We start from the raw sequence: 10,659 nt of genomic DNA, 5'->3' as shown, positions 1-10,659 counted from the left end.
AAATACCTTCTGAAATTTTAATCACTTTATTACATTTTAACTCATCACTGAAGTTTCTAAAGAATAAATAAGAAAATGAATATATATGCCAAAAATTTTAGAAGGGTATGATAAGCCAAATCTTATTGTAAAATAAGATTATATAGTTAAATAGATGTCCATATGAAATAAGTCTTCATAGAACTTGTTAAAATTAGTGATTAAAAATATTAAAATAGCTTCATCTCCCTAGTCACACCATACTGTATAAGCACGGAAACAAGGAACTTTAGTCATCTAATTTTAAAAATAATTCTGTCAATATATTTGCTCTGTAAACAGAAGTCATCACTTTAAATCTCTTTTCCATTAAATATTCTATGTGATAAAATTTATCAAAGCTATATAATGTTCAAGTCTCAACTTGAAGTCTCAACTTTACTATAGGTACTATCAAAAAATACACTTTTCAACAATTTTTTTCTACTTAACATTACAGAAGTTGTCACTTAATATAAAATGAGACTAAAAGAAACTTGAAAAATAAGCATACTTGTGTTTGGTAGGATGTTTTATATCAGGCACCTTAAAAGCAATCACAGATGTAAAAAATTAGAATTTGTTTTTACATAATTATATATTGAGATTTGTCTCTAATATACATTTGTATAGTGCACACACACAAACATACATTTAAAATATATATTCTTTAAATTAAAAAGAAAACAGAAACTGGGTCTTTGTAGAAAATCTTCAATACTCAAACAGTCGAAAACCCTTTAAACATTAAACAATTTTAATAAAAGTTTCTATACAATACTAAGCAGTTTTTTTACAATTAAAAAACGTAATAGTATTTATTTAAAATTACAATACTCCATATTTAATGGCAAATTAAGTGTGGGAATAAAAACAACATTCTAATCACAAATATTTTCAAGCAATAAATATGCATTTTATAAATACTTTAATTGGTTCAGATTAGAAGCAAAGATCAACCATATCTATTCTTTAGTATGTGCAATCCATTATGTTTGTATCTTGACTATTAACTTCTTTTATTTTAGAACCATAGGTTAAGCATCAGGGTCTTAAAACAGGAAACCTTAAGTAGGTCAAAAATTTGATTTAAATTTGTCAATCATTCTTCAAAGAACTGACCAGGTAAACAGTAATCCAGATAGACAGTAATTGTTTCCCTACGAAAATTCTGAAGGGCTAAACTGCAAATAAAAACTAACATATTAGCCAAAACTGCACAGACATAATAAAGCAGTAGTTTGTACAGTTCTGATAGTTTGGTCAGATATACACATAAACCATATAATTATTATTTTATAAAATGTCAACCAAGTTGGCGTTGTTAAACTTGGAATAAAGGCAATGTACTCTTTGTCTAGTTGCCTAATCTTTTAGTCTCAAAAGGATATATAGACAGAATTGAGTCAAAAAATCTTATAAATAGCTAGAAAGCCAGTGATATTTCCTGAAGAGTAGAAAGGTCTTGGTGTTCCTAGAACCATATTAAGATGAAGAGGATGATAAAGAAGGAACCTGAAAATAAGAATTATATATATTAATAGTTTTGTTACATAAAGCTGTAAGAGAACTTGTTGCTTATGGCTTTAAACAAGTTAAAGCTACTTATGAAGTGAGTTTGAACAAAACACTTTACCTCAACAGCTAGCTAAGTAAGATGTTTTTACTATTTATACTCGAGAAAGTTTTCCAAGACTTATAAAACAAAATACTTTCCTGAACATTACTTAATTTAAAATGTTTGAGGTGCTGGGAAATTAGCTCAGTAGTAGAGTGGTAGCCTTGCATGCATGAGGCCCTGGGTTTGATTCCTCATCTCTATATAAGCATAAAGAGCCTGGAAGTGGCATTGTGGCTCAAGTGGTAGAGCGCTAGCCTTGAAGAGCTGAGGGACAGCACCCAGACCAAGTTCAGGCCCCATTAATGTAAAAAAAAATTTTTTTTTTGGAACAATATTGGTAATTTTTTATATACCAAAAAACATTCTGGTGAAAACAGGACATGGTCAAATGCTGGAGCACTCCTGCCCAGGCTCAGAGTTCAAGACCCACGACCAACAAAACAAAATAAAACAAAAGCCCCAATGTTCCAGTGGAATATTAAATGGAATATTAAATTCTTACTAGTAAGTGATATAAACCTGTTGCTATTAACGTTTTATCTTTCCAGCAAATACGTCATTCAATAACAACTATCAGAAATAACATTTCAATGAATGTGGCATTGTGGCTTAAATAATAGAGCAGTAACTTTGACCACAAAGGGGCTGAGGACAACAACTAATCCCTGTGTTCAAGCCCTAGGACTGGCAAAAGAGAGAGAAGGAAGGAAGGGAAGGAGGGAGGAAGGGAGGAAGGGAAGGAGGGAGGGAAAGAGCAAAATAAGATTTCAAATTTAGAACAAAAGGTCTTGGAAACATATCAACAGGTAATAGCAAAAAATGGAGAGATGCCTGGGCACCAGTGGCTCATATCTGTCTGTAATTGTAGCTACTCAGGAGGCTGAAACCTGATGATCACAGTTCAAAGTCAGCCAGGCAGAAAAGTCTGTAAATAAGACTTATCTCCAATTAACCACTAGAAAACCAGAAGTGGCACTGTGGCTCAAGTTGTAGAGAGCTCACCTTGAGCTGAAGAGCTGAGGTACAGTGCCCAGGCCTAGTTCAAGCCCAGGACATAAATAAATAAATAAATAAATAAATAAATAAATAAATAAATAAATAAATAAATGGATATTTCACTCAAATGGTAGAACTGAAACAGTAAGTGCAACACTCAAAGTTTAAGCCTCAGTACTGCTTTAAGCATATATGTGTATATATAACTATATGTCTAATGCAAGTATAAAATAATATATAATATACTGATGTATATATCAATTTAATAATATGTTAGTATGTACATATTCATATGTACTTATATATGTATGTATATGTTTATGTGTGTATGTATGTCTCCTATGTGTATTACCCTCCCAAGTCAGGCTCATGTGACTTACATATGTATTTTTTAGCTATTCAAGCGTCTAATCGTGAATAGCTAAAAGCTACTCAAGCTCGCCAGGGCAGTCAGAGATTCTTATGTCTACCAGCAAAAAGTGTTGGAGTGGGAAAGCTAAGGAAGGTCCTGAGTCCAAGCCCTAATGTTACTATAAATAATTCCAAACAACAAAAGTCCCAAAAAACCAAAAATAAAACAAAACCAGAAGTAAAGCCTAAGCTAAATAAGTTGTCTTTGAATTTAACAACTGTATGATCCATAAAATTGTAAATGTTCTCACATGAATTTTACATATTATCCCATTTAGTTAAGCTACTTCTTTAGCTACAAGGTTAATATTTGTAGGAAGAATGACATTCTAGTACAATTAATGTGTATTTTAACGCAGAGACACACACATACTTCTCCATTTCTATCTGTGTAACTAGTACAGAAGAATTCAACTTCTAGCAAAAGTTTATGCTAATAACATAAAGTATACCTGTATTTTTAAAGCACAACAAGATTTTTAAATTTAGTTATTATGACTACTACTTAGGATATTATTATTAAGAAAAAATGGTTATATACTAACTTCAAATGTTTTAATTTTGCAATATGTATGTGCTGATGACACTTAAGTCTTACTAATATAATTTAATGAAGTATCAAGAATAAAAAAAGCTGTTTTAATCAAAGAAAGGTTGGACAAATGGGATTGCATGAAATTGCAGAGCTTCTGCAGGGAAAATGACATAGCTAGCAAGAGCAATAGAAAGCCCATGGATTGGGAGAAGTTTTTTACTAGCCATACAACGGACAAGGGTCTCATATCTAAAATATACTTGGAACTCAAAAAATTAAACCCCCCAACAACAAATCCTCAAAGAAACAACTGCCCAATAAATAAGTGGGCGAAAGACTTAAAGAGAAACTTCTCTGAAGAAGAAAGAAGGATGGCCAATAGACACATGAAGAAATGTTCAACATCCCTAGCCATAAAAGAAATGCAAATCAAAACAACATTGAGATATCACCTTACTCCAGTTAGAACGGCAAAAATCAAGAACTCTATCAACAACAGATGCTGGAGGGGATGTGGACAGAAAGGAACCTTACTTCATTGTTGGTGGGAATGTAAACTTGTTCAACCACTTTGGAAAGCAGTATGGAGGTTCCTCAAAAGACTTCACATAGAACTCCCCTATGACCCAGCAATCCCACTTTTGGGCATTTACCCAAATGTTTACAAACAAGACCACACTAAAGCTACCAGCACAACTATGTTTATTGCAGCATTATTTACCATAGGTAAGATATGGAACCAACCCAGATGTCCTTCAGCAGATGAATGGATCAAGAAAATGTGGTATATATACACAATGGAACTCTATGCCTCCATCAGAAAGAATGACATTGCCCCATTTGTTAGGAAATGGAAAAACTTGGAAAAAATTATATTACGCGAAGTAAGCCAGGCCCAAAGAAACATAGGTTCCATGGTTTCCCTTATTTGTAATATCTAGTATATGTATGAGTCAAGCGGAAAAGGTCAGATAATGTGATGTCAGGAAAATGAACCCTTAGAGGTGTATTTTAATGTTTTTTTCTTTCATGCATGTGTTTCTAATGCATTTATAAGATTATTTCTTTGTTGCTTTGTATGTCCCTCCCCCACAGTATAACCCCTGCTTTCACTATATTTGATGTCAGTATAACTTGTGGAGGAGATGGGGAAAAACCAGTTGTTTAAGGATACAGGTGGACCTGTTGCAACAATGAGAAGTACAAGTTGTCATGTCCAAAAAGAGCTTTACAACGTCGGTGTGGGGAGTAGGAAGGGGGGGGGGAAGGAGAAGGATTGGGATTGGGGGGGAGGGGGAAGGCTGGGAAGGGATGTGAAGGGTAAACATAGGAGGAGGCTGCAATGCTTGGTAAGAAATGTATGCATTATCCTGCCCATGTAATTGTAACTTCTCTGTACAGTATGTTCACAAATAAAATAAAATTAAATTTTTTTAAAAAAAGCTGTTTTACAATGTTGTAATGATAAACTAACAACTTCACTTACCAGTGTAAACTGATCATAGACTTGGATTAGATCCTCCATTTTGTACTGTTCAAGTACCACAAAGTTTTCTAAATTTCTACTTGACTTTTGTGCACAATCATGGCAATGTATTTCATATGTCTTTTTAGAATTGCTTTCATTAGTGACAAAAAGCAGGTTAAAAACTTCCACCTTTTTACACAAAAGAAAAAAAAGAAATAAGATAATAATTAAATTTTGAACCAGAGAATTCTATTGAAAATACTGATACTTAAAAATCATGATTGTGTATGATATACCACATCATTTCACAGCATAAGCAAGACAAGAGCGGTGTTTGTACATTTAGAAATTTTCACTAAAAGATAGTCTTGATTTTACTTTTATTTTTCTCTTAGATTATTAAGTACATGTATAAAAAAGTTTCAGTTCTGTAAGTCAGAATGTAGTTTATTTGTTTCCCAGTCTTAACTCAAGTTTTAGACAATATGCATTGAGTACATTGACTATATTTACTTCTTTACCCTCTCACCTTCCTTCGGCCCTTTAAACATGCTTCTATTTCCAAATATTCTTTTTTTTTTTTTTTTTTTAGGTCCAGTCGTGGGGCCTGAACTCTGGGCCTGGGCGCTGTCCCTCAGCTCTTCAGCTCAAGGCTAGCGCTCTACCACTTGAGCCATAGCACCACTTCCGGCTTTTTTCTTTTTGCTTATGTGGTGCTGAGGAATCGAACCCAGGGCCTGAGGCATGCAAGGCAAGCGCTCTACCACTGAGCCACCTTCCCAGCCCCCAAATATTCTTTTTCTATCTCTCAAAATAAACCAAGTTTAAAAGTGTTTAACAGATGGCATCTATGAATTTCAGTATTTCTTTTGATTTTGAGAACATTTCACAGTAATGTTTAATTAGATCTACATTTTATTTAGAAATGACAAATAATAAACTGATGGTGATGTAATGGTTGATGAGTTCAAAAGAACTCATCATTCATAAAAATTGTTAAAACAGGAAATATATGAGTCACAGTAAAAAAAAAAAAAAGGTAATTTAGTGAAATGTTTTACCATTAGAAATAACAACAGGTTTGGGGCTGGGAAGGTGGCTCAGTGGTAGAGCATTTGCCTTGCATGCCTGAGGCCCTGGGTTCAATTCCTTAGCACCACATAAGCAAAAAGAAAAAAGCCAGAAGTGGCGCTGTGGCTCAAATGGTAGAGTGCTAGCCTTGAGCTGAAGAGCTGAGGGACAGCACCCAGGCCCAGAGTTCAGGCCCCACGACTGGACCCAAAAAAAAAAAAAAAAAAAAAAGAAATAACATCAGGTTGTAGGTTAATTTGTGGTTAAGAATAAGGTCAGGGAGAGTGGCTAAACTTGTCATTCTAGCTTCTAGAAAGTAGAAATAAGGATTGTAGTTCAAAAAGCAGTACAGACAAAATCTCAATCAAAATCTATGCACTTTGATGCCTCTCATCCTATCCTTTGTAGAGTCTGTGATTGGTATAATAGATCCAGAAGAGTCCAATCAATAAAGTTTTTGACACCCTGTATCAACAGAAATAAGGAGTAGAGCTTGCCATCCAAGCTACACTGAAAGAATAAATAGGAGGACTGTGGTCCAGGCTGGCTTGGGGAAAAAGAGCTGGAATCATAATCCAAGCAATAGAGGACCTGTATAGTAAGAGAAAGAGAAAGGGGAGAAAAAGAGAGGGTGAGAGAAGAGGGGAGAAGAAACGTACAATTACTTACCTCACAGATGCTACAGTAAGAAGCTGGTTCTTTTTTTGACCGTCCATGCCATAGGACCTCTTTTCCTGATGCAAGAAGAGCCTCTCTCAATGTCTGACATTGCTTTAGAACTTTCAGAAGACAATACCTATTGCACAGAGAAGAATAGGATAGCAAATAAAGATACAGGAACTAAACAAAAAGTAGTGACTAGCAAAAACAATCCTTAACAGAAAGAACAGTGCTAAAGGAAGATCAATACCAAATTTCAAACTCTACTATAAAGCCATAGTAATCAAAACAGCTTGGTACTGGCACAAGAACAGACCTGAGGACCAATGGAATAGAATTGAAAATCCAGGGCTGGGAAGGTGGCTCAGTGGTAGAGCGCTTGACTTGCGTGCCTGAGGCCCTGGGTTCGATTCCTCAGAACCACATAAGCAAAAAGGAAAAAAAAGCAGGAAGTGGCGCTGTGGCTCAAGTGGTAGAGTGTTAGCCTTGAGCTGAAGAGCTGAGGGATAGCGCCCAGGCCAGAGTTCAGGCCTCACAACCAGAGACACACACACACACTCAAGAATTGAAAATCCAGAAATAAACCTACAGTCCTATAGCCATCTAATCTTTGATAAGGGCGGGAGCTTAAAAAAATAGAATGGAAGAAAGTTTCTTCAGTAGATGGTGTTGGCAAAACTGGTTAATCACTTGTAGAAAATGAAAGCTATATCCTTATATATCACCCTGTAGCAGAATAAACTCCAAATGGATCAAAGACCTAGGAGTCAAAGCAGACACCTTGAAAACATTACAGGAAAGAATAGGAGAAATCCTAGGTCTCTTTGGCAAAGACTGAAATGTTCTTAATAGAGACCCAGAAACACAACAAATCAAAGAAAGTTTGGACAAAAGGGATTGCATGAAATTGCAGAGCTTCTGCATGGCAAAGGACATAGCTAGTGAGATAGGAAGGGGAAACAAAGGAGGAGGCAACAATACTTAATAAGAAATGTACTCATTACCTTGACCATGGAATTGTAAACCCCTCTGTATGTCATTTTCACAATTAAAAAAAAATAGTAATTAAAAACTAAAGCCCTAGGTTGAGACCAGTCAAAGAGAAAGACAGGAATTTGGTGATCCTGAGGAAGGTAATCAAGAATAATACAGGAATTTTGTGAACGGGATCAGAATAAACAAACATCAATAGAGGCATTCATGGAATCCATAGACAGACAGGTGAAGGAATCCAGGGAGACTACAAAGGGAATGTTGAATGGAATCCATCAGAAGGAAAGGCACTCCAAGGAAACCATAACGAAACAAATGAGGGATTTGAGAATAAACACTGAACACCAAATTAAGAAAGTAAAGAAGTTCATACAAGATCTAAAACAAAGCTCCAACCAAGAATTGAAAGCCATCAAAGCCCACTAATTAGAAGGAAAGGAAATAACAAAGTAGATAGTCTTGACAGTAGGTTAGACCATGCAGAAGATTGAATCTCGGGGACTGAAGACAGCCTAGATATTATAGAGAAAGAACAAACAACTATCCAAGACAAATACAAGAAATATGATAGATCTATTCAACACTTGGAAGACACCATCTGAAGGCCTAATTTGAGGATAATGGGTGTACAGGAACACCTAAAGACAGAAGTTAATGGTCTAGGAAATTTATTTAACAGGAACCTAGCAGAGAACTTCCCAAACATGCAAAAAAGATAGTTCTATCAGATACAAGAAGCTTTTAGAACCCCAAATAGACCAGACCAGAACAGGATATCCCCCCAATCACATTATGAGCCACACAGGATCAATTCAGACTAAGGAAATGATCCTTAAAGCTATTAAGGAGAAAAGATTAATCACCTATAAAGGGAAACAAATTAAAATCACCTTAGATTTCTCAGCAGAGACAATTAAAGCAAGAAGAGCTGGAATGATGTATGCCACACCCTAAAGACAAACAACCAAGAATACTGTACCCAGCTAAACTCTCCTTCATAACCAAAGATCAAATAAAAACCTTCCATAGCAAAGAAAACCTGAAACAATGTATCTCCACCAAGCCAACCCTACAAAAGATACTTAAAGATGTCCTATACGTAGAAAGCCAACAAGACCACAATAAAGGCCAAATTTCAAACTCTACTACAAAGCCATAGTAAGCAAAACAGCTTGGTACTGGCACAAGAACAGACCTCAGGACCAATGGAATAGAATTGAAAATCCAGAAATGAACCCATAGACCAAAGCCACCTTATCTTCTATAAGAGAGCTAAGAAACTAGAATGGAAGACAACCTCTTCAGTAAATGGTGCTGGCAAAATTGGTTAATCACCTGTAGAAAACTAAGGCTAGGTCATTATATATCACCCTGCACCAGAATCAACTCCAAATGGATCCAAGACCTCAGAGTCAAAGCAGAAACCCTGAAAACATTACAGGAAAGAATAGGAGAAATCCTAGGTCTCTTTGGCACAGGCTGAAATTTTCTTAATAGAGACCTAGAAACAACAAATCAAAGAAAGGTTGGACAAATGGGAGTGCATGAAATTGCAGAGCTTCTGCATGGCAAAGGACATAGCTAGCAAGATCAATAGAAAGCCCACAGATTGGGAGAAGATTTCACTAGTCATACCTAAAATATACCTGGAACTCAAAAAATTAAATACCCCAACAACAAATCCTCAAAGAAGCAACTGCCTGATAAATAATGGGCTTATTTAGACTTAAAGAGAAACTTCTCTGAAGAGGAAAGAAGGATGGCCAATAGACACATGAAGAAATGCTCAACCTTAAAAGAAATGCATAGAAGAAATGCAAATCAAAATAACATTGAGATACCACCTCACTCCAGTTAGAATGGCTATAATCAAGAACTCTTAATAACAACAGATGCTGTAGGGGATGTGGACAAAAGGGAACCTTTCTGCATTGTTGGTGGGAGTGTAAACTTGTTCAACCACTTTGGAAAACAGTATGGAGGTTCCTCAAAAGACTCCACATAGAGCTCCCCTATGACCCAGCAATCCCACTTTTGGGCATTTACCCAAATGATCAAACAAGGCCACACTAAGCTACCAGCATGACTATGTTTACTGCAGCATTATTTACCATAGTTAAGATATGGAACCAACCCAGATGCCCCTCAGTAGATGAATGGATCAAGAAAATGTGGTATATATATACACCATGGTATTCTATGCCCCCATCAGAGAGAATGCCATTGCCCCATTTGTTAGGAAATGGAAAGATTTGGAAAAATTATACTAAGTGAAGTAAACCAGGCCCAAAGAAACATAGGTCCCATGGTTTCCTTTATTTGCAATATCTAGTATATGTCTGAGACAAGCAGAAAAGATCAGATATGATGATGTTAAGCGAGATGAACCCCAAGATAAGGACACGTTTTTTTTTCTTTCTTGCTATTGTTTCTAATGTATTTATAAGGTATGATGTTGAGTTTTTTGTTGCTATGTATGTCCCTCCCCCGCGGTATGATCCCTGTTTTCACTATATTTGATGATGATATAATTTGGGGAGCAGAAGGAAAAAAAAAGTTTAAACATGGATACAGGTTGACCATTGCAACAATCAGATGTACAAGATGCTATGTCAAAAAATGAACTTTACAATTTAGGTGGAGTGGCAGCGGGGCGTATAGTTGTGGAGACGGGAGAGACAGGATGGTAGAGGAAAAACAAAGGAGGAGGCATCAATGCTTGATTAGAAATGTATTCATTACCTTGCTCATGTAATTGTTACTTCTCTGTACAGTATTTTCACAATAAAAAACTATTTTAAAAAATTATACCCCTTAATATGTACTCATGATAAGTTTTCATTTAATCACAAAAAGAAGGCTAAGAAAAGACAAAATTAAAGTTAA

General features: G+C 35.6%; 1 protein-coding gene across 6 annotated transcripts in view; it reads right to left on the bottom strand.

Moving 5' to 3' along the window:
- Nucleotides 1-704: 704 nt before the first annotated feature.
- LOC138823808 (lysine-specific demethylase 6A-like) overlaps nucleotides 705-10,659 on the bottom strand; it is a 172,552-nt gene continuing 162,597 nt past the window's right edge. For all 6 annotated transcript variants that reach the window (XM_070017362.1, XM_070017368.1, XM_070017363.1 and 3 more), the window contains 3 exons: nucleotides 6,790-6,916; nucleotides 5,068-5,238; nucleotides 705-1,533 (listed from right to left, as the gene is read on the bottom strand). In XM_070017362.1, coding sequence (XP_069873463.1) covers nucleotides 1,504-1,533; nucleotides 5,068-5,238; nucleotides 6,790-6,916 — 328 coding nt within the window. In that variant the 3' untranslated portion in view covers nucleotides 705-1,503. The remainder of the gene's footprint in view (nucleotides 1,534-5,067; nucleotides 5,239-6,789; nucleotides 6,917-10,659) is intronic.

Source organism: Dipodomys merriami, unplaced genomic scaffold (assembly GCF_024711535.1).
Source record: "Dipodomys merriami isolate MVZ:Mamm:240054 unplaced genomic scaffold, mDipMer1.0.p SCAF_123, whole genome shotgun sequence".
NCBI classification, from domain to species: domain Eukaryota; kingdom Metazoa; phylum Chordata; class Mammalia; order Rodentia; family Heteromyidae; genus Dipodomys; species Dipodomys merriami.
The sequence above is the reverse complement of the archived record's forward strand: the minus strand, read 5'-3'. Positions and strand labels throughout refer to the sequence as shown.